Consider the following 26,156-nt stretch of genomic DNA (forward strand, 5'->3'; position numbering starts at 1 on the left):
CAAATATGGCAAATCCAATTTTGCTTCAGAGTTAGTTTTACTAGTGTGTTGGAAAACATTTTTCCTCTATGTTATTGAAAATAAATCATTGTTAGGATAGAAATAGTATTTTGTTCGAGCGTTATTCCACGACTATTCTCGCATTTTTGAAATTTGATTACCCGAAAAGTTATGACTTGACTAGATTTGCAGACAATTGGCTGTTCTTAAGAAGGTAGGAATGATTTTTTTCTTAGCAGAGGAGAAAGACACGAAGTTACTTATCATGATACTTAAATTATCAATAATTACTAATAACCAGACGAGTTTTTCAAAAGACTGAAAATGAAATATAACGATGATTGCAAGGGAAAGTGTTTACTCTTCTGAATTGAATACCATAGTGATTCTATACACTTGTCTTTTACGTAATGAGACGTGCACGAAAATGGGAGACGCCTTAGTTGGAGCATAAGCGTAGAGATTCGTAGGAAAGATAGTCGTAACGAGGCGTAGAGGGTGGATCAATACGAGGGTTCTTACGTAGTTCGCTTACTCTTGCTCTGTCTCGCTCCTTCTTGCTCCACCCTTCAGCTCTTCCTTATCTTTTTCTTTCGCCCGGATCTTCCATTTCTCTCAGCTTCATCCTCACTCTTTCCCTTTTCCCCTATCTCTTTCTTCTTCAGTTGCTCCCTATCGTTTTTTTTCTCTAGCTCCCTTTCTGATTCTCTCTTAGTCTCTTTCTCTCTCTCTCTCTCTCTCTCTCTCTCTCTCTCTCTCTCTCTCTCTCTTCGAGAACTTAATATGCACGAAGACGAAGGTGAGCGACGATGCTTGCTGTTAGATGAAACGTGATTGTATTTCATTTATTCTGGAAATTTCCCGTCTGATTCGTGAGACATACCGGAAGTGCGTAACGACGGCAACAGCTGTGCTAAAATCTCGTATCACCGAGTGTGCGCTACGGCGCGGAATGTGCGTTCGATTACGGTCGTGAACTGGAAGTTGTCCGTGTCTCCACATGAACGTGATACCGAAATCGGGAGGGACAAACGAGCGATAGATTACGGAAATGCATTGCGATTCATTCAGCCTAGAGCCGTCGAATTACATTTTGGATAAGAAACAACATCAACAAGAACAACAACAACATCAACAACAACACACCAAACATCCTACAACCGGGCATGCCCTGAGAGTACGAGAGTAATGCGCGTTCGAGTATGTGTGCACTAGAGCAGGATGAAAGAGCAGAGAAGCAAGAGCGAATGTGTACGTGTATCTGTGTGTGCGTGTATATCTGTGTGATCGCCGGTGTGAAGAGAGACGGATGGATCGGGCGCGAAAGTGTATCCGAGGGTGCGGAACGAGCGAGAACGAGAGAGAGTAGGAAAGACAAACGGAATGCGAGAGAGAAGGAGAGAGAACGTGAGGCAGATGGAGAGAAAGGAATCATGTGTAACTGGCTATATGTGTGTGTGCTCGGATACAGAGCGAAGAGAAGGGAGAATGACAGAAAGAAAGAGCGAAAGGTTTACTGTATGTGCCTCTGTACATTTGTGCGAATATGTGTCGTGTATGTGTGTATGCGTGTATGTGAATCTGTATGCGTAATAGAGAAAGAAAGCGCGATTATGGTATCGAAAGGAGAGTGAGACAAAGAATGAGGGAGAGAAAGAAGGAGAAAGAGAGAGAGGAAGAGAATAAGAGTGAATGCGCATGTGATAGAGCACGCTAGGGAAAAAGTGTGCGAGAAAGCGAGAGATAGAAAGAGAATGAGAAAATGAGAGAAAGAGAAGGAAAGATGGAGAATGAGAGAGAATGGAGAGGGAGAGAGAGATCAGTAGTGAGAGAAAAAGAAATCGTGGGAGGGGCGGGAGAGAAAAAGCGAGGAAGGAAACGGTATCAACTGACGGGCATGTCCTGGTTGTAGGATCGGCGATGCCGAAGAGGGAGGAGGCCGCGATGGCGGCCGCCGCCACCGATACCACACAGACGGTGGAGAATTTCGCGAGGCTCTACACGGCACTACGTCACGACGACGCTAGGCCTCTATGTCGATACTGCGGCCGTAGCTACTCGTCGCCGAGCAACCTGCGGCAGCACGTGAAAAACGTCCACTCGAACTGGCCACCGCCAGACACGTGGCCGCAATGCAACGTATGCGGCAAGCGATGCAAGACCAAGCATTACTTGATCAATCACCAGCTACAGGCGCACGGGATACATCAAAGGCCTAGCATGAACAATCCAACTGCCCAGCAGCAACAGCATCAATCGCCATCCTCGTCTTCGTTGCCATGAGTACGTTTGGCGTCGTCGTCCGCCGGTTGTCGAGACGCGATCACGTTTTCACCACTTGCCGAAAGATTGTAGTCGATATCGGTCGGAAGCGCGGGGATTGCTATCTGCTTGATAGGGATGTTCGAAATAGCATAACGGGATTTCCATCGCCATTGTCCGCTTGAAATTTGTTTATTCCGTTTAGAGCATTGCTCATGATAAAACGCTAAATTTTATAGTAACTTTTATGTGAAACGAATGTATCTGAATGCGTCTCTAATCTTTTGATTTTTTAAAATTAGGACAGATCAAATTGATTGATATAATTTTCGCAGGCATGTTGTAACTTTGGTATATCCTATAGTAATGATGTTAATATAAATGAATGATTTTCATTTTCCCTCTACAATTTTCATATTATTGCTCTTAATCCATAATTCATAGTTGGTTAAACTATATATTTCACTGTAAATAATGGATATTCATTCTTGTTTCTATTTATATTATATAATGCATGATTTTGTTTAAAATAATGGATATTATTCATTTACATCATAACTAATTATGATTTATGATTATGCTTTAGTATGCTATTTGAAATTAATTAATGACATTATAGAGATTTATTGATACCTTTATACTTTTGGAGACTTATATTAGGTTGATGTATAAATTCTTGTCGATGGCTCGATAAATGGATCGCCTCAAAAGATGACTTTTTTTCAACGTGGTATGTTGAAATTCGTATGTTGCCGGAAAGTTACCGGAAAAAGTCGCAGAAAATGATGGAAAATACTTTGATTAATTTATATCGATATATCGATCTTTATATCGGTATATCGCTTATTTCAATAAAGAAAAATTGCAAAATCGGCAAGAACTTACGCACTGATCTATATATATATATAATAGAAATAAATATAGGAATTATTATTGCATAAATGAAACAATATAAAAGTGATGCAAAGAATTAAAACTTTCTGGTGGACAAAATTGCTTCCGACCGTATCAAATTAATCGAACAACCTACAGATCAAGTTTTCATTAATTTTGAGACGACGGCTAACGAAACGCATACTCAAACGCAATAACAAGAAAGACACAAAAAAGTGATGGTGTAAATTACTAATTTAAATAGTATGATACAAAATGATACAATCGAATATCTTATATTTTGACGTGTGCCTAAAACAATGCGTCAAATCGAATGTATACGAAATTGAATGAGTATACGAAAGCTGACAAAACGCATAATATTAAATAATCACATGAATAATCTCGTGGCAGAATATTTATCAAGAATCTAATTGATTAGCATATTTGCGAATTCAGTTTCAAAAGTACACCTCCGTCACCTTTCGCCGAAAATTTAATTGTAACAAAAATTCAATCATAACAAAAGAGATCTTCGATTCGAATATCCTTATTTCCCTATTTAAAGAACACGATTAAATGGTAATGTTAATTACCGATTTATTCTCTTGCACGGTACAGACTCCTTCCAACCATATTCAAGTAAAAAACCGTTATCCAGTAAAAAATCTTGACAGTTCTTCGCATTTTAAGTTTTGTAGAATTTGATTTGAGTCGAGTTCCAAGAGCCCCATTTATGTGTCAACATTTGCCATGATTTCAATTATATATATCTATCTGTTATGTGGATGTTTACTACTATATTCAAACTATGTATTTTCACAATGTAATGCCACTTTCATGTTGAACTATTGGAGACTATTTTGTAATTATTCTGAATATGTAAATGATTATTAATTAAATCGCAGAAAACATCATAATATATATCATAAATATTTGAAAAAGTACAACATGTGTGTATGGATGTGTGTGTACATATGTATGTATATGTACACACATAGTTCTGTGAAACAATTATTAATATCGATATAGATATTTCAATATCATATGTTACAATGATATATATATAATAATGATATATATTTCTATATATTAATATTGATACATAATGATATTTCTAAAACTAAAATAGCTTAGCAATCAGTTACATTCGAGGAATAAGCACCTTATGTTAATTACATAAATGGTCTCCGCCCCGTATCAATAACAATTAGCGATTGGTTGGTATCAGTTAATGCTGAGTGTAATATCAGTTAAATAGTTACTGCTGAGTGTAATCTCGCTACGGGAAATACCCTTAAATGTTGAACATCGTTGGGTCAAGGTTGGGCGTGTAGCATTATCGCGTATTGCTCGGGGTGGGATTACGGTGGTGGTGGCTGGTGGTAACGTTGGTGTGGTGGTGGTTGCAGATCACGGGCTTGATGAGGCAGAGGGCGCGGCTTACCACCACCACCACAGCCATCACCAGCAACATCATCGGCATCGCCATCATCATCCACTATCCGTCCCTCCTCCTCACCACCGTCATCAGGCGTCACTGGAAGACGACCCGCCAATTAATCAGTCTTCTACCACGGCCACTATGACGATTAGGACAACTAGCAAGTATCAGCGCGGGCAACCGGACTACAGGCAGCAGAGGCTACTGCGGGAGCATCATCGCCAGCACGGTTACAGATGTCCGCTCTGCTGTAGGATGCTACAAGACATCAGCACCATGAGGGCGCACTTGGACCATCACTATCCTAGAGACTCGCCTACCTGTCCCGTTGCTTCTTGCGGCAAAACCTTCTCCCATCCTAACAGTGTCAGAAACCATATGCGATTGAAGCATCCAGTGCAATGGGATCAGATTAAGACCTTGAGGTGGACTTACGTCTGATGAACAGACGAGGATCAGTACAACTCTGATCACGAAACTGTTTAATCTTTAATTCCAAGAGGCTTTTGCCAAAGATACCTTTTGACTCTGAAACTCTCCGTGCGATAAATGTGCGGCGATAATGAGTAATGAGAGATTTAAGTGGGATCTTCTACTTGAGATTATTGTCGAAACTACTATATATTAATCATAACAAATCATTCGATAAGAATTTAAATCCAAAATAAGTTTTCGAAAATTATGTTATCTGTCACCAAAACTTACTACCTATGTAATAGAATGATGTTCGTAATTATATGTGAGAAAATAGAGCAAATATTTAACGAACTTATGCAATTTAGATGTCAATCGACAATCATTTCTAGTGCGAGAAAATTTAAGCTTGCTCAATTAGTACTTTCGATAAGAACAAATACCAAATTAACATCAAATTGAGCTTATTATCGCCGCACGAGGGCAAATCGCGAACGTTGGAAGAGAGTCTGTTCGATGAAGATTAGATTTTGCATAATACGATCGAAACATAAGTGAATTTGGTGAGTGTGTTGATGATGCCAATCACAAATTAGCTGAAAGTGTGAAAGTATTGTACGTGGCGTTGACGTATAATTCCGATAGTTGATTAGCCGGAGATACGCAAAGTTGTAAAATAAGCTATCTTCAGTGATTTATTTTAAAACTGTCATACCATGCACCCGCCGTAAAGTTTATCCCTGACGGAAAGCGCACATATTGTACATACGCCAGAGATTATATCGACAAAGGAAAAATCTATAAATATATAAAGAGCAATTATATATAGAATGTGTATATATACATATATATATGTACATGTATGTATATGTACACATAAGAGATATACATAAAGTTGAATTTATATAAAATGGATGAAGCAGTATTTCCTGTAGAGCCTGAAGTGTAGACGCCGTAGAAACAAGCGACTTATATACGCAACGATGTCTGGTGTTCGACGTACGCAGTGATTCCGACATCGATATAACGATTAGATTACGTATCTAAAAGAGAAAACAATGTTCCTCTAAGCTGAGTAAGCCAGCCTTATGTTAAATAATATAGTCTTAAGAATGTAGAATGGACAGAATGGACGGCGCACGCCAAAAATGGTAGCGACAATCGCGCCGAAACCGAGCGATCGGTCTAAAGCGCTCTAGAGATTCGTTTGCTTTAGCGACTGGCGAAGTGCGATGAAGTTCAACGTGACGTGTGAGAAAGTTGTGAGAGTGCATGAGGTACACGGATCTGTGCGAGTAGGTAAAATCGCGATTGAACACGTCGACCACAGAAGTATGATCGCTCGATGATGCCTAGCCTTATTTTTCTACACTCTTACGTTTTATCAGTATTCCCTAGATAAAAAGCCCCCGAAAGATATTATGTTCGAAACCGTGTACATTAGAATACATTGCGAATGAACGCCCGAGGAGGTATATTTATATAATTCTTCAGCCGATGTACGAGTTGTTAGTTGTGAATCTCAAAGAGAATGGCCAGCGGATGCGACGAGTTCTGTAATATATTCGTGATTAGCGTGATATTTTCCAAAATGAGATTCATGCAGGAATGCATATGAAATTACGTCAATGTACAGTCTGGAGCGCCAGAGCAGTTGCAAAGCGTTTTCGCGAAGTTTTGTTAAGTATTATTTATTATCGATTGTTGTTTTCTCATGACTGACAGCTCGTATGATGAGTAATGTATAGAGTATATATATATGCACTATTTTAGCAGATATTAGCTTATATATACATACGTCTAAAACATACGAAATAAAGTCTATACTATTTAAGTAATGCTTTGTACAATAAAGAATATTCAAAGAAATCCAAAGTATAATATTTTATTCTTGTCGCAATTTCTTATGATATATGAAGTTGTAAAATACGTAATCGACTTTATGTGACAAATGAAACCTTTTCTGTTCTGTTATTAATGTTTTTTTATTATTTATTGTTATATATTTATTGTTATTTATCTCAACAGGTCTTACGTAGTATTTTATAACTAAAGGATATTAAAATTTTCATAATTTTATAAAATAAATTTCAGTTGATTAATTTTTTTCGGTGTTGAAAAAATGTATAAAACTTTCATTACTTTCTAATTAAAGTTATTGAATAAGCATTGTTAAAAATTGCATATCGGGCAGTGATACAGCTCTGTTATTATTCGAGAACTAAATACATATGAACCCATATTTATATAGCCATAATTTATTTTCAGTTCGACGAGGTATGGAAGTGATACGTGTACGTGCTACGGATCCAAGGCCATGTCCGAAATGTGGGAAAATCTATCGATCAGCGCATACATTACGCACTCATCTAGAAGACAAGCACACTATCTGTCCGGGTTATCGTTGCGTATTATGTGGTACAGTCGCCAAGTCACGGAACTCACTACATTCACACATGTCGAGACAGCATCGAGGAATTAGCACGAAGGATCTTCCAGTGTTACAAATGCCAAGTCCGTTTGATCCTGAATTAGCTTCTCGTTTATTTGCTAAGGCTGGAATCAAAATAAGTGCGGCGGAGTTACGAGCTCGCGCAAGTCCAACAGGACCACGCAGGAATGACGTCAGATTGGAATTACCTCGCGGAAGTGCACCGTCTGAGGCCGGTAGCAGCATCTGCGGGGGTGATGATCCCGAAGATCTTACTTTGCCCCTTAGCCTTAGGTACAATTCTTCAACACCCAACAACACTGTTATCACTAAGGTAAGTGGTAGCAGCTCCAGCAAACCCTCAACGGCAACAGCGATTGCTGCTAAATCGCTAGACACGATGCACGGTAGCCGCGAGCCCAACATAGCACCATTGCATCCTACCAGTCATCACCCGAGTCACGAAGGAAGCGTGATGGGTGAACATATGAATTCGGCACTTTTGGAGACCTATCTGCAGTTAATTGCGGAAAACACAGCCCTTTCGACGATAGGTTCACAGCATGCTGCTATGGCTCACGTAGCTAAAATGCAGATAAACATGAACAAGCATGGCAACCGGAGTTTAATGCCTTCCTCTGAGGAATATCCTATGATCGGAAGGGATGAGGAGGCCCGAAATACTGGAGTAATTAAGAATGAGGATAGGCAGGATACAATGCACGATAGGCAAATTATGGCAGGTGACCTGGCAGAAACATCCGGCGGAGAAGACGAAGAATACAGTGAGAGTGAGGAACCAGATATGACGAAGGCAGAGTAGGTGATACCATTGTTTTTCATAACAATGATAAACTCCGCGATGCATCATGAACCGCAGCGATTTCATCATTGAGGAAAGAAGACACGTTAGAAACGAGAGGCTTATTCATCCGCAGACACAGACACAAACGTTCTATTTCCGTTTGTTGTTATCTTGCAGGATGAATTGTGAAGTGGACAAAAATGGACATGATTGAGCTTGCCCATTGTGTCAAGCTTGGATCACAAAGGCAAGTACGCGCGTATAACATAACACGTATATATAATATTCAATATACGCACACGTACATGCACATCAACCCCCAAATATTCCATCCGTCTACCTCAATGCATATAGGTGATAGAACAAACTAAGATGAATCTCAGTAAACGAAAAGATTAAATACTGCTTAATCAGAGGAACAACTAGAAGATCAGCTAGAATCATAATGACCACGGACTTGAATACCGTGTAATTGCTTGCAAATCTGAAGAAGCGTTACCGAAAGTGATAGCGAAGCCATTATTTTTCTCGTTTATTTTCCGAAGGTTTATGGGCCAAAACAATTATAAATCTTATTATTAATATTATTATATGTACGAATGTTGACAAACATATATATCGCTTAAGTTTATGAAAATATGGAATGTATGCATTGAAAGCGAAGGCAGTAGGGGTTATAATGATTTCATGTGTATCTATTGAATATATGCAGGCGATAGACACGTATGATATGATGATAGGCATATATGTCTATGATGCGGACACATGCAAGCATATATGGCACGCGCATCAATTTAAAATAACGTTCAACTGGATTCTGTTAATCATGATTGGCGATTCGTTATTTGATTGATCTATAACTAGACCAAAAGTGTAATGTCTTCTTTTCTATTTACGCGTTACTTTTTCGCGTTAATTTTTCTCGATTTTTAAAATTATGTTAATATATCACCTATACGACAAATATTATTTCTCGTTTTTATCGATTTAAAAGATACAAAAAGTGTAAAGAAAAATTTAGTACCTGATTTTACCTCGATTTTTTTGCTCCCACTGTTTCGCTCTTTGCATTCAACATTTTTTCTGGGAATGGTATTTTAGGCTTTGCCATGACTTAGTACTTAAGTCCAGAATAGAGATTACTCTTGTTAACATTGGCATAAAATGCGAACACGGTATGTAAAAAATATGCCGTACGTAATTCTTAGGAATAAAGTTAGTCGATTGCGCTATCTTTGAAGTTGCAGCTGCGCCTGAAATGCCATAGACTGGAATCGATAGCAAACCGTGACGAGGAGAAGATTAAAGTTCGGGCGATATGGTAAATGTTTAGTTATTGCTGGCGCGCACGTGAGCTATTTTTTAGTACGGCAGAAACTTTTCCGTTTTCGTAAAGTGAAAAGATCAGCGACCGAAAAACCGTGCAATCGATCAATGTGCGTGCGCGACGCGGTGCGCTGTTGAATGGTTCCTACTTGATTACTTAGAGTAAATATTATCAATGACATACATGTGTATAGATATATGCGGATATATTTATATACATGTATAGTGTATATGATAATAATAGATAATAACGATAGAGGTAGAAGCGTAAGAAAGAGAAACTTTACATGAACTTTATCAAGAAACGTAGTAGTTTGTAGCGACAAGAATAGATTAGACGTGACTGGAAATATTGAAAAGTTGACGTCTTCTCGCACTAGATAACATTATCTTGAACTCTTCAACATGTTTGCGATTAATTGTTTTGACCGTTTCTTTAAACACGTATGTGAATAGAATACTGAAAGGAAGAAAAGAATGAACGAAACACGCAATAATTGAAAGATCTTTGTGGTCGTTCCCTACATGGGTTTAGGGAATAGAAATAGTGTTTAAAGAGTCACAGAAAACTGACAATATAGGGCGACTTGAAACTAGCAGCAGTTGCAGCTATTAAAATCCAATTGGTGATCTAAATTAATCCAATGATGATCGAATCATCTTGGGAGACTAGATTTCTTATCCATAGTCTTGCTCATAGACAAGACTAAGCCATGACACGTGAACCAAAGGGTTGCTATTATGCGTTAATTGGTGCATCCCAATTTCATGCTCTTGCCAACAGTATTGCGTATGGCTTTCACTCATAATGCTCACGAAACAGGTACTGTTGGACGTGACAATCGGGACGTATCGATTAACAGACTTATCATCAGAAATTTAGCCCGGCATAGAGGAGGAATTCTTAAGAAGAGTAAAGAGTGCTATAAGTATTATTTCGTTTTAACTGAGAAATTAACAAAAGGTGATCGTGGCGTGACTGGATACGTCCAATACTTTTGTATTGGACTCACATGCAACGATGCGCCGCGCTCTTACTCCAGCTGAAATGCTCGAATGAATGATTCTAGCTGCAATATGTAGCTTGCACGCAGATTGCACTACGATGATTTCGAACAGTTTTAAATCGCTGATTATAATACCTCGCACCTTACCTTTGGTTCGGGCGTACGTCAAAGTGGTTCGGTACTTTTATTCTATCTGACTCGATGCTATGTCGTGTAAGTACATAGTACCATATATATTGAAAAGGAATATACATTTTTTATGGTCAATTCTATCTTACGCAGATGACCTCACACTTATTGCAAGCGGATCCAAGAGTATATAATCGCTTTTTATTGCTGTGGAAAGCCAATCACTGAGTTAGCGAGGTCTAGTTGAACTATGCTAAATATGTCTGCATATTTAGCAATACAGAGCAAAACACTGATTATACACATACATCATACATCAACTTCATCATTACGTTTCAAAATGATGATTATTGACTAATCTAAATTGAAATTTGCAGTTTCATCGAAATTAGGTTACATAGATAGTTTGTAGGCTAACACAATACTCGAAATATAGTAATCGATTAGTATTTAAGATTTGTTGAGACGACAATGAGATAATTTGGCTTTTGAGACAAGTTTGTCACGAGATGCCAAGCAATTATATAGATTTATAATACGATAATGCCCGTGATGATGTGTTCGGAGAGATTAAGCGTGATCAAAGTGGATACAAGTAGATCATGGAAAGATGCAAAGAATATGACGTTTTCAGTCCGATTAGTATCAAATAATGTAAAATGTGAGAAGAAAATCCTTATGAAGTTAATCGGCATCTTTATTAAACTAAACATGAATAAATAAACCTCTGTCACTCTCTTAAATATCTTTATATATATATAATAACTATCCAAAAAAACTAACTTTTAATGATTTAGATATCTGGGTTACTCTGCTAGACGATTATGTCATCAGTAAAACGCAAATAAAACGGACGTGCTATTGATTGCCTAAATTTGATAAGCTAAATTGCAGGATAAAGTTAAACTTGACATTGTATATGTGTATACGAATGCAACTGTATACGATCATAACACTTGTATACGATGTGCGCGGATGTTTAAAAGCGAATACGCGTGATATATAAAATTATGACAGGCACGTATTTATTACCCGCGACATGTTTTATAAAAGCATCCGATATTAGATATTTAACTACGGACATTGCAGCATTCATGGCATCTTTCTCTGTTTTTCTTTTTTATACCTGACGCCTCCACAATTTACGATCTGTATAAGCATTACTAGCTTTATCCCACAGGGATTCCAATTTAGGATCCGTATTCCCGTGAGTTTAGAGATTTCACATTTTTATTTGGTTGACAATCACATGCATTCCTCATGTGCGATAAAAATGATGAGAAATATCGACTCTAATATATAAAAAAGAAGAAAGGGAAAATGCGAAAACAATATTGACCGAAAAGTGTATCCAGGTCTAAATAGGTACAAAGAAACCACTTCTTGCCTTGAAGCTCTCTATTATTATGAAAAGAAGCACACCATCTCGCGTAGAGTACAAATTTATTCGCAGGATTACTAAACTTTAAAGGGCATTGTAAAGATTTTTACTTTTTTAATGAAAGCGGATATTCGCACCTTCTATTTTATGTTTTGTGTTAAACTTTTGTGTTAAACAAACTAGCAAAGCCATTTTTAATATGAAAAGGATTCTATGTAGTGTTGTATTTGAGAATTATGATTCACAATAATGCTCTACCATAACGTATAAAAGTTTCCAGCTAAAGAAAAGTTTCATTCTACTTTTTAAAACCAATTAGTATAAAATTATAAACGAAATCGGGATAAATTGGGGTAAATAATGTTCTAAATAAACATATATTATTTCGTGCTTATCAAATATACTTTGTCACAATACTTGTCTTTATAAAATTGCTATATTACAAAAAAATATATTTCTATTCTATAATATATATTATATATAAAATTCTGATATATGTATGTGTGCATGTGTGTCCATATTTCTATATATATCTATATATTTTCTTTCTAGAAAAAAGTAAAAGTCGTTCGAACACAATGATTTGGAAATTTTTTTTGTGGAAAATTATAATGAAAGATGAGAGATATATAATAATTCAGAAAATAATAAATTATCAGTTAATTTCATTGAATCAAATGACCATGGTTAGATTCATATCAATGCCAAAACACAATATTTAAACAAAAGAAAAATCTGCACTCTTGATTTGCACGCAAGCAGATTAAGAAGAAGATTAAAAAAATGCATTGCTTGCAACCGTATTGCAAAACCTATTAAGAGAGAGTACAAATTTTTGGATTTGATTGTTACTGCACTCGAGACAGTTTCAAGTACGACCTGGAAACTAAACGCCATGTAGTATGTATGTGAAAGTCGCCAGGCTCGCCGAAAGCGACAAAATTATATTTTATCGTGAAAAAAATATTTAATTATTTTTATAATTAAAAGGCAGCAGTTTTTCATTACAAATTTGTTTTGGAAAATGAAAAACTCATTGGCGAGTACTATTTGTATGTTATGAAACGTTTGTTGTATAAAATTGTCGGAATTAAATCAGGATATTGATGGCCGGGAAGTACTTGTTGCAATACAATCTTGTTGCATCACCTCGTAAGAGGCTCGAATTTTTTATTAAAGATCAAGTGTGCATTATTCGACATTTAATGTATTTGCAAGATTTGTCATTGAAGGATTATTTTCTGTTCTCAAAAGTGATGATGATAGAAATAACGATGTAATTGAAGACATACAACGTGTTCAATTGCATTACATAAGGAATATTTCGAACATATTTTACATATTTTACATATTTTCGTTCTGTGTAAAATAAACAGTAGTTTTTATGGATATATTAGATTTATATTAGTTATTATGGATTTAGTTATTAAGTATATAGTTATTGTAGTTCATTATCATACGGGGATGCAAGGTTAAACAAAAATTACAAAAATTTAATATTTTCTCATTTATATATTGCGGTTTTTTGTTTATATTTTACATTTATAATTAATATTAATTTTTGTATTACTTATGGCTGGAAATTTGTATACGTCATTGTACACGTGCTATTCGACTTAATTCTTCGTTCAAAAGTATCTAAAAATATTTTCGGCGCAAGACTCTACATCCATTATTTATCATTAGAGTCATTTTAATTTGCGATTTATTTTGAATTATTTTGAACACAATATACAGTAGGTGCGAATATATATACGAAGATTATAACAATTTCTAAAAAGAAACTAAAATTTTAACTGCTGCGAAAACATAATAATTATACAAATCGAAAGAAATATGAAAATTGTACAGGAAAAGAGAAAACGTGCACTTGACTATTTTGTGCGAACAAACAAAAATCGATAATACGAGTTAAAATAGATTGATGTTCGTCTTTGTTCAATTTATACATTATATCAAGATACACATCAAGTAACGAGGCAGGTCGTATATTTTTATACGCGACTTGTCCTATTAAGAGACTACATTTTTCGTATCTTAACAAGGATAACAAGGACAAGCCTGGATCAGTCAAGTTTCTGATAAGCTTAACCAACTGATTAAAGATTATATTACATGATACTAATATTTTTACTTCTGCTCTATATCTATATCTTAAATATTATAATATAGAATCTGAATCGGCAGATTTGTATTTAAAAAACGCCACCAAAACCAATATAATAATTATGGAAGACAAATTTATGATTCGGAGATGCCATAGCGAACAAGCAAGAACACAGAAGTCGTTTAAACTGATTAAACCATAGCCGCGATAATCTGTCGCATGACGTTTATCATCGTTAATAATTAATAGTGATCTCGTTGATAGATTTCAATCATTTCTTGATTTTCGTAATAATAAAGTAGCGACTCGCGCGTGCGGAGTTTGCCGGACGTACCCCACAAACATGAATACACGACATTCATACGCAAAGTATCGTTTGTATATGCCAGCCATATATATGTATAGTTCATAGTATGTGTATATATATATATTCATTCTATATTCTATATACTTGTGTAATATGTATAGAAGTGGGAGGTTGGCGGGCTCGGCCTCGTTTGTTCACAAAGAGATGCAAGCGCCGCTTTTATCCTTCTCTGCCCCGACCCTTCCAATGGATCATAGTTTTCTACGACAGTATTTATACATACATACTTATATGTATATATATACATACGGATGAACATATATGTCTATATATATACATGTGTACATATATATATTTTTACACAAAAGATTCCGCAGTCCCAGCGTGATCCGCCATCCTCCCCAACCCCTTTGCCGGGTCAGTCCCATATTGTCATAGTTCATTGAACATAGTCCGCAATAGTCATCTCGAATAATGTCACCAATTACAGTATTGCAATAGCTTTTAGAGACAATCGTGTGCGTAAACTGTATAACGTGCCCGGCCGGCGTTCTCCCAATCTCAAAATTATCGCAGTTGTGTTAATTTTTCGGCGACATAGATTCCAATGTCTGTGAAATTATTTGAAAAACACGTGATAGTTTCTATTTTGAAAGAAAGTTTAAGTCCTTTAAAACTGTTCATATTATAAAATCGATCCTTGAAGGCACAGCATGCAAATATTGCAGCAATCTTGTCAATAATTATTAATTATATCATATATAATATACCATCATATAGCTCTTTATAATAGGTAATACTATCCATATCACATAGAATTTATAAATGTTTGAACATTTATTAAATAGTTTGTAAAAGCAGTTATAAAAGCGAAAGAATGAAACTTGACGGTTTCTTATTGGATTAATTAATGATTTTATATTAGTTATAATAAATTTAATCAGTACATGGACTAAATCGTCTAACTGCCGGAAATTTAAATTACCTTTTCTCTTAAATTCAATAATATATTTTGTATGCGATGAAGGACGCAGCGCGCATCAATAAGTCCGTATAGACAGATTTAGCATCTGGTACGGATTAATTGATCAGCTTTTTGCGCTCATTGAATTTGAGAGAAACTAGTTGTTCCTGGGAACATGCTCGACACATTTTCCCAGAATAAACTTCTACATTGAGTCTTACATAGCAGTCCTATTTCACTCAACAGTAATGTATTTAATTCAGGATATATGCAGATGTATTTGTACTTTGCTGTAGCTTTCGAGGATCGATCGTATCTAAAACGGTGCCGCGTAAAAATGCTCCTGCGGCGTCCTGCTGCCCCTTTTCGTCTATTCTAACAGGCAGTAATAAACTTTTTGATGTTACAATAGTAACGTATATAAAGGGGACCAGGTCCATATAATTTGAGTGAATTCAGATTTCGATGTGATTGCAAGCGTCGTGACATAGGCAAGTCATCTATACATCGATTTAAATGTGATTACTAGCATGAACCACATTTTCGTTTAATTGTGCATATAAAATTTTGCACTTGTCGAGAATCTTTTTGTTTTCCGTTTTTCACGGTTTTTCAATAAAATAAAACTCAATAAAATGTAGTATAACTCTACCGGTATCACTCTATTTCATATCTTCCTCAGGATGGCACAACTAATTGAAAAACGTTATCATTGTATGACACAGCCAAATGTGAAATGTTTTACTTTCGTGTTTCCTACTCTAGATAATTTGAGATTTGTGAAAAATTGTTTAATCTGTTACATGTGCGCGTATATCAAAGAGAGGATACACTGCATATAAGATTCCAAGTCACATGAGTACCATCGCGGTTTATGAATTATCTATAAAATGGTTCTAGTTTTTCTTTCAACATTTAATCACAGTGAATCTCTTATCTTTTTTCATGGGATTTTTTAAGTTTTACACGCGAGTAGGAAGTTAAGGCGAACGTAGTTAACGCACGGCAGAACGACAACGCGATATCAGTAACGACCGGAGTTCTGCACAAGGCTATCGGCGATAATAACGCGTGCGAGTTGGAAGCTCGTAAAGACCTCCGAACCGGCCGAATGTGGTCGCGCAGCTCGCCTTGCTTCCACGGTGATTATAAAGGCGGATTAACGACGCCGTAAATGCGGTAAGCCTTTTACGGACTGTCTGGCCGCCGCCGCTCATTCGGGAGCGAGCCATGTCTGCTCCCTTGTCCGCTCGGCAAAATGTAAATGTGAAGCTGGAGCAAATAGTCCCAGTCGTAACGACATTCGAAATTTGCGAGCGACACATCCGCACATGAATTTTCTCGGCGATTGTTGGTGTCCAGGCGAACGCAAAGTCATGGATAATGACCCTTTGTAAATTCTCGAAGCGTTACCGATTCGATCAAGTTAATTCGTCTTTATAAGAACTGACATATATTTTAAAATTAATTTTTCTTAATAACACACGAAATTGCGTGTTTTTTACAAGGAACACAGTAAAACGTAATTTTTATATGTATCTTCTAATATAAATTCGGACTTCTTATAACTACAGAAAATTTTATTTAGGGAAAACATACATAGATTTGGAAAGTATACAAATATCTTTTTCTTTCTTCTACAAATATCATCATTTAAATTCGTTTTAATTTTACATTATAAGATATTCCATGAAGTTCATCATTATGCGTTCTACGTTCGCGTGAAAGACGTTCAGACTTGTGAAACCCGACAGTAATAATAACGAATTTTATATTTCCTATTTGATATAGAGATTCAGACGGAAGACTAACGAATTAGGAAACATTTGCGCAATTGCGTGTCATACTACAAGCAATACAACTGTAGAACGAAAAGTGCATGCGGGGGTATACGTGCGCACGGCCGGGAGCGAGCCACCGTCTCAGGTACTTAATAACCGACGCGATATAATAATTACATTATGTAAATGTAATAACAAACTCAGGAAATCTGAAGCAGCCAGGCCGTGATACTATACTTATAGAGACTACTACTACTACTACAACTATACTACTACTACTACTATTATTACAGGTGTGGTTCTTACGTTAATCTGATGTAGGCGATTTGCGTCTTACAGCCTACTATGTTTTGTTTCATTTGTTTATTTGTTTCTTGTTTGTTACGAGATTTTACACAAGTGAAGTCATATGTATTGGTGCATGCGCGCAAATCCGTTTCTAATCGATTAATTTTGTTAATGAATATAGCAGAAAGATTCCGAACAAGAAATAAAGGGAATTATCTTAAACTAATGAATATAATTTGAACTTTATAAAAATTTTTAATTATTTAAAATTAATAAAACATTACTTTTTTAATTTTCTTCAAACGTGTAATGAAATAATTTTGTTTATGAAATGCGTTGATTAATATCCAATTTTTAAGTTTTGGACCATTAAATAGAGGAACATTTTTCATAATGTATTTCCGAAATAATAAAGTGCGTGTTAATAAATCCGCGTTGAAGAAAAAAGTTGAAACGAATTTTCGCGTGCGCATTCACAGTGTAGCAGAAAAGAAATAATTGTGAAATCACCATCAGCTACCTCCATATTATTAAATATCACTCTTCTTCTCGCGCTATATTCATGCTCACATATATGGCATATACTACTTTATGGAAATTCATACGTCAACTGCGAATCGTGCGTCTTTATATAATAAAGTCTCTATAATAATATATTATATACATTTATATTATGTATACATATACAATATTTACATATAGTCATATGTAATAGCAAGATAATACAGCTTCCACGAATTTAGGTTAAAAAGTTGTCTCTTCTTGCACAGAACAGTCGAGCGAGCATAAATAAGAAATATAACATTTAATAGATCAACCATTCATAGATTTTTGTAATTGTAATTGATTCGCATGAGTTTCTCAAATCATATTGCAAAAGTCTGCGATAATCTGTTAATTATACTTAACAGATTATTGTAGACTTTTGCAATATGATTTGAGAAATCCACAGAAGCCAGAAATCTAAAAACATCTTTTTAACGCGTAAAACATAAATATAAAAAAAAATGTTTATAAAAGAATTTGCATTTTACATCTTTAACGATTTTGAGATTGGAATTTTTTCAGAATTATAAGAAAAAAATTATTTTCAGTTATATAAACAACACACACGGATAATCTAAATGCTGTTAGCATTCTTAATAAACGATTATTCTGCGACTGCGATTAGAAATTCTTGGCTTGATGCGAACTCTCTAATTGTACTTCATAAGAGAAGCAAGAATGAACTACCTCAATTACACGATAGTTCACCACAAGATCGTGGGATGTCTATATACACTGTTATGGGCAAAATGATAAGATACTTTATTGAACTTTCGTAAATACCTTTAGAAAACATATGAGTACTTAGTAATACATTATGATTTAAGCATAATAGTTTGTAATTTCTTTCCCCTTTATATGTATTTGTTGTTAATAAATTTAGTTGCTTCATACATTTCATGCATTTGCTGTCTTAATACAAATAGATGTAAGAGATTCTCTAAATTAATTAATCAAGGAAAAACGATAAAGAAACAGGAAAAGAGGAAAAAAGAAAAACAAAAGAGAGAGAAGTTTTACTATTAAATTGGGAGGAAATAATTTAATATAATTTGCAAATAAAAGAATCTCTTTTTACATTAGTGGTTAATATTTAACTGTGCTATCATTAGACAATCAGGTTCTTCTTTAATTCCGTTCATAAATCTTCCACCCTTTTATAAACAATTTTCGTAAAGGGGGACAATCGATAAGATATAATAGATTATTTTTAGCAATATAAACCACTTTTCTCTCACAGTACTCAAATTATCTTATTTTTCTTTTTATATAAAGATGTAATTGAAAGTTGAGTTGCATATTTTATTGAAACTTTGAAAAATCTGTATATTTCTCTAATGGATATGTGGGTTTTCTTCGTATATACATACAGGTATATACTAAACATATTTATCCTTTAAACAAAGTTTTGTGTCTTATCATTTTGTCTATCAGTGTGCTTAAGTCTATACGTACGCTCCCTGATATGTGCAACTCACTCGCGAGATGCATGACAATGCACTGCCAGACGCCGCGCTCGACTACTCTGTGATTAACAATGCTGAATTCCAAAATCACAATGCAATACATTGTACTTACAGTCATTTTACGGGTCGTGAAACCGGTTAGTGATTTTTACAGCTTAATCGATGTAGAATAAAGAGATCGCGTGAACGTGCATGAAATGGAACAAAAGAGAAAGATAAAGAGAATAGAAATGTGAGAGAATGAATGAAGTACTTAACTTTTGGCTTGGAGCCGTGTTAGGTCACTTTGATTCCGACATTTCGTTTTGAGAATATTTCAGTTAACTTTATCAGCGAGAGAAGTAACTATATGAATGGACTGCATGTGTGAATGCATGAATGTGCATTATATGCTTAGATGGTTCTAATCACATACGCGATCACACATAGAGAGAGAGAGAGAGAGAGAGAGAGAGGGAGATACTCTGCATATAGATTACATACATATTAGTGAGAAAGAGAGTTATAAGTATACTTGTACGTGATATTTTATGATAAATTATAATCAGGGATCTATTATACAGAGTATTCCAGATCTCATGTGACATCCGTCAGCGGTAAATTCTTATTATGTTCTTGATATTTCTATATTAAGAATTTTATCTCTAGATAATTTGAGAAATATGCTGCTAACGGATATTAATGCAAGGATTGGAACACGCTGTACAATTATGAGAACATAAAGCATAGTCTTTTTAATGATAAGCACGTAAACCTCTAACTTATTTTGTAATGCCTATCAGAAAAACTTCTGAAGATTCTGAAGATGAGCGTGCAATCTCGACGTACATAGCGTCCCTGAGACTGCGAAGATGATGTAACGAAGATGTATCGCAACAATTTCTGTATTCAATTTTGGTCCATTTTTAATCACGATTAAGTTTTAATTGTGTATCAACATTTGGACTGTCTTATGGAAAATTTTAAATGGTGATTTAAAACTAAATAATAATTTGCCATGTATTAAGAGTTTTGTCAAGAAATTTACGTTTAAGTGTGTATTCTAATTTTATTTGTAGTCGAATTTCGTCCGCTTTATCATTTCTGACATGTATCGCGTTCATATTTCGATATAGTTTTGATATAGTTTCGACTTTTAATTTTATAGTGACTCCGAGACGGCCAAAGCGTATTCGCCGTCTATATATGAAACATTATCTATTCGCTATCGGCAATCCGTATAATCCGTTGTCGTTTTATTAGTTTCCGACATTGATAATTCGAACATTGATTGTACATAAGATAGAGTGAGAAAAAAAGGAAAAAAGAACTTTAAAGAGAAGTAAATGAAATTTTGCGGAAAGTAGTTACTGCGATCTCTTCGGAGTATAATCCTTTGAAAATCCACAGCTTCATCGTACAATACACTAAGGTGCTTCCTTATTGTTATGTTTGCGTTTTTCTCTTTTTATAGCGTAACTTAGAATTAATGTTATTACAACGTCATTGTCCGTATTTGCGTTACATCCTATTTTTTATCTTTTTCCGAGAATCTGTTAGTATATATAGTGTAAGGAAATGCGTCTGTTTCTCGCAGCTTGGAGGCAGATGTCGGGGATATTATCAGCAGTGTATCTAGAAAAATATATTTTCCTTTTTCTTTTATTTTCCTCTGGCATTTTGTCGATATCAACTTTCCGTCGGAACGTTCCTGCTTGAGACCGAGACAGACGTAATCGTCAGATATATTGTACACGAACGTGCCAGTACACATTGTATATCCTTCATTTCTTTCTTATTCCAGAATTTTTTCGGCTTCTAATCCCACCGCGCCGTTCATCTTTTTTGTAAATATCACGTACTCTATTTATCGACAGTCAAATGGACTTTTTTCTTCAGCTTATTTCCTTTGATACGTTATCTCTTCTTCCTTCTCGTTTCTTGTATACATACCGTCTTATTCTCTATTCTTCATTATGCTAGTTATTACTATTTACGTTCATCATTCTTTTTTATTATTAGCTTGTAAGCCATTAAACTTGCCAATATAATATGACTTATAATAAATATGTTAGAAAGAAAATAATAGTAACTATTTGTGTTTTGTATGCTTATTTCATTTCCTTTTCCGTTCGCGTTATCCTTTTTTTTGCACATTAATATCACAGATATTTTTATTTTCCGCTTTCCCGAAAGATCGGCATGAGAAAGTGGTATACGAAATTTAGTTTACTTACATTTGATTCTTGCAAATGGACAGATTGTTTTAAGAATTAAATTGGTAATATCGGAATTTAATAAAAATAATTAATCTATTTTTTTGTTATTTATTAAGTTTAGTTTTCTACCATCTTTCATCTTATTTTATATTTTGAAGGAATTATTTCAGTAAAGTGTTTATATTAACAATTAATTTCTTAATACACATATTATGTACGTCGAGATTCATGTGTATGTGTATGTGACTCTTGTCAGTTATAATCAAGGATTTATACGGAACTATACAGAATCTAGACCAAAGTACAAAAGTTTATCTTGAATACAATTATTATTATATATAAAGAGCAGCGGAAAAGAAAAATGTTTACACTCGAAGAATGTCTAATTTATAAGAAGTCTCCATAAACGCGTATTCGAGATTATTGAATTATTCGATTTCTTCCAAGAAAGTAGAAGAAAAGAATAAAATTAAGTCGGACGTCATCAGGACTTATCGCGGAAACAGATTTCCAATTGGATCTGCTTTTCACAGGTACTGATTTGCAGAGATACGATTAACTTAAGCGATTTCGGAGTAGATAATGAATGACGAACGCTGGCAATGTGTTTTCAGTGTCATTAGAAACTTACCGATATCACGACGCGTAAAGTAAAAACGGTCGAAGGATAAATTGCTCGCTAATCGCCCTCGATGGATAGCGTGAAACTGGTGTATACTGTAAGATACATGGTATTTAACAATAAGTGAAAGAAAAGGTATATATATATATATATATATATATATATAAACTGTATATCCTAAACTATAAATATATATAACGTTATTTATATATATATATACATTGTTAATCGCGTCCAATATGTTGGATTAATTGCGTTTTAACCAACATAAAAATAAAAGACGAAAATGGCGCGTGCAAAATTGATATTTAACAATATATTATCCTGTTGGACTGTTCATTAATAATTTTCAACTATAACAATAAACTGATACACATTATCGGAAATATTAATATTTAAAATAAAATTACAGAGTAAAGAATTAGGTGTGATGTTTAAGAAGAGTTTTAGTAAAGAATAATTTTATATTTTCTTAGGTTAATTCTTCGATTAATGAAAATCACGTCAGAGTAGTCGACAAATGATTTCTAGTATGAATTTATTGTTGTGACGAAAATGATACTTCGGATATTTGAACATCCGTCGCGATATACCGTGAGAGAAAAGTTCAGCTTTAATACGGATGCGCGCGACGTTTCCATCGATTCGGCGTCGTGAATTTTATGTACAGAGGGAGCAAGCATTTCCTTGATGGCAACGAATCATTCTGAATTGCTATCGAATGTCAGCAAATAAAGTCTCGTAAAAATGACACACAGCAATTTTTTATTTCGAATACTAATAAATAATTGCTTTTTTGTAACAAATTCTATTACGGTTAACAAATATTTGTTCAATATTGCACTTTTGCACGCCGCCATTCTCGCAATCGTTTTCCAAGAAATTTTCCAAGATTTAGGAGCTCGTGTTTTACGTTGCTCGGTGCCTTCTTGCGGCCTGTTTGTACGCAAACTGCACCATATATTCGTCCAAACACTTTACTTGCCGATAAAAACTCCATTTGCGATAGATCATACGTGAAATCCATATTTAATCTTTATGAATATTGAAAAACATATTTTTGGTTTTTACTCAAGATAGTTTTTACTGTTTTTTTAAGTTTAATTTTTTACCATTAAAGTTTATCTTTAATTGCATTTTTGAATATGCATTGTAAACAAATTTTAATATTGATTGAAAACACAATTTGTAATACAGATTTTAAAATATTAATATGAGAGTATACTTTTTATGTTGCTAGCATTATTATTCAACAGTCACCTTAACTTTTCTTGCCATCTTCTTACTATCAATACATATTCTTAGATACTATCATTACAATAAACATGATAATTTATAACATTTTTATTAGCTGCAAATTTTGCAATGTTCCATGCAAATATATCAAGTTGTAATAAATTTAAAATTTAAGTTCTCTTAGATTATAGTATCTTAATAGAAATAATTTGGAAATTTGATATTTTAAAAATAAATATGAAAAGAACTGTTACAAATAAAGGAGTATGGAAAATTGTAAAAATTTTGTGGTACAAAACCCATCGTTATGAAACTTGACACAAACTTAGTATGAGGTAAAATATAAAGAAATCTAACTAAAATCGACCGGCTAAATGAGTGGACAAAGTCGACAAAGCTGCAGTATTTGTGAGGAGCCATTCACGAACAATGTTATTTTATTGCCAAAATTAGATTATATAAGTGGTAAATGGCACTGCCGCCACACGATTCATTGGACACATTTTCTGCTTTTTGACCAGGATCCACTCATTTAGCCGGTCGATTTTAGTTAGATTTCTTCATATTTTACCTCATACTAAGTTTGTGTCAAGTTTCATAACGATTGGTTTTGTACCACAAAATTTTTACAATTTTCCATACTCCTTTCAAATAAAACTAACAGAACGGCGTATAAATAAGTATTTAAAAGAGCGGACGAACAAGGTACATCAGGCGATCACAGTTCCTATTTTGTCCCTTAACATACATTAATAAAGGGCACTGCGTATGTACACACGGAAATAAATAAGCAAAGAAAGATATATAATTATATTTAAGTGTTAAGCATCGTCGAATATACAATAAATTTAGAATAGTGTATCACCTTGTAAACGGAAATAGTATACGCTATGATAATATATATATACACGTGTAGTTTGTATGACATAAGGATGAGAGATTAAGTAACGAGAAGTAATTCAGTTTTTATAACATTGTTTCTTATAGTCATCGTGCGTATGACTGGTATAATTTTGAGATTTATAATATGATAAGAATCACTTTGCTCCTGGGTTAATGCGTGCTTTTTAAAATGTATTCTCTACAATCGTTATATCTTGCGCGTTCCTTCTCATGAATCTAAATTTGTCCTTTTTTGTTACTATTGTTATTTTTACGAGGTATATTGTATACTTGATAGTATAGTATTTTAAGTAGATCTTTGTATATATATACGAATTATATTGTAGAAAAAAACATAATAATTAATAAAATTCATAGAACATAATATAATGGCAAGTAATTATTATTTTCACAATACTAGTATAAGAGTAAATGCAACATGATTAAATAATTTAACACGTATTTTCAGCAATTTGTAAGTGCACACAGATACACTTATCTTCTCTTTGTCTCTTTCATGTGCGCGAGAGTAATATACATGTATGGTGCACACTATCCTATGTCGTATTTTTTTTCTTTTGATCGTACGCTCTTTTTTTAATCGCTCATTCTATCCTTGTTTCATATTCTTGACATATTTGATTATACGTTTACCTCTCTCTCTCTCTCTCTCTCTCTCTCTCTCTCTCTCTCTCTTTCTCTCTGTTCCTCCGTTTGACTATGCGTCATGATACTCTTTTGTTCGCATTCATGTTCTGACTTTTTCTTCTCATTTCTTTGTAATAGGTTTTGTATTGTTGCACAATTCTATCGTGCTGTTTCATTAATGTCATATTGACAGAAATTGTGCAACAGTTCTGTACAACCAATAAAAAGAATTGTTTAAATAAAAACTTACTGATTTTGTCGGTAAAACAGACGACTTCCCTTTAATCACTAATTTCTGACAACATATGTGTCGATAAAATAGCACCGGTAGATAAAGTTAAAATTAGTTAGTATTAGTGTACAATTTAATTCAGTGCTTTGTTTTTAAATTGAGTTTTTATTTTTGCTTTACTTTCTTTTTTTCGAGAGGAGATTCATCAGCCGCCCAATAGATCGAGAAAGATATTAGAAAAATTGTTACATATCTTTGTAGAACATCGCGCTATAGTTTATAAGTATATTCAGGCGATCTCTCTAGTACCATACATCGGTATTAGTATTGGATGTTATAGGTACCTATATAACTTATGGAAGACAATTTTCTGACTGCTGATATACAAAGTAAATAGCAACAAACTTTTTATTTTCTGTTAATAATATTTAAAAAAGCTTATGTAAAAAAGTTGTAAATACGTGAGCAAAACTCCTTCCCCTATACTCAGAAAATACATTTCACAAAATATTAACGTATTCGAGATCAGATTACCGTTAATAATTCAAATAATTTTCAAATTAGACATCCCAGATAGCACAGAAAGTTAAAAACAAATTCACTTGTATGTCATAAATTCTGAGTTCATTTTTTAGATGCAAAAAGAATTCTTTTACGCTCCATAACAGTTTTTCTATTCTTTTTGCATCTGAAAATGAGCTCAGAATAGGTGACATGACAAATTTTTTTGAATTCTCTGTGCTATCTGGAATGCGAAATCCTTCCCTTACAAAATCAAGGTAAAGAAGAAAAAATGGATTGACTGTC

The 26,156-nt window shown here is 34.5% G+C and overlaps 1 protein-coding gene across 12 annotated transcripts in view; it reads left to right on the top strand.

The window, feature by feature from the left end:
* LOC105282115 (protein abrupt) overlaps window positions 1-26,156 on the top strand; it is a 90,637-nt gene that overhangs the window by 61,328 nt on the left and 3,153 nt on the right. For 6 of the 12 annotated variants that reach the window (XM_011343849.3, XM_011343851.3, XM_011343848.3 and 3 more), the window contains one exon: window positions 7,262-24,850. The exons of 1 other annotated variant lie outside the window; for it this stretch is intronic. In XM_011343849.3, coding sequence (XP_011342151.1) covers window positions 7,262-8,247 — 986 coding nt within the window. In that variant the 3' untranslated portion in view covers window positions 8,248-24,850. Of the gene's footprint in view, window positions 1-1,912; window positions 4,340-4,547; window positions 6,863-7,261; window positions 24,851-26,156 lie in introns of those variants that run through there. 5 more of the 12 variants (XM_020032526.2, XM_020032524.2, XM_020032523.2 and 2 more) reach the window with 3 other exon arrangements.

The sequence above is a fragment of the Ooceraea biroi genome, chromosome 7 (assembly GCF_003672135.1).
Source record: "Ooceraea biroi isolate clonal line C1 chromosome 7, Obir_v5.4, whole genome shotgun sequence".
Classification (NCBI taxonomy): Eukaryota; Metazoa; Arthropoda; class Insecta; order Hymenoptera; family Formicidae; genus Ooceraea; species Ooceraea biroi.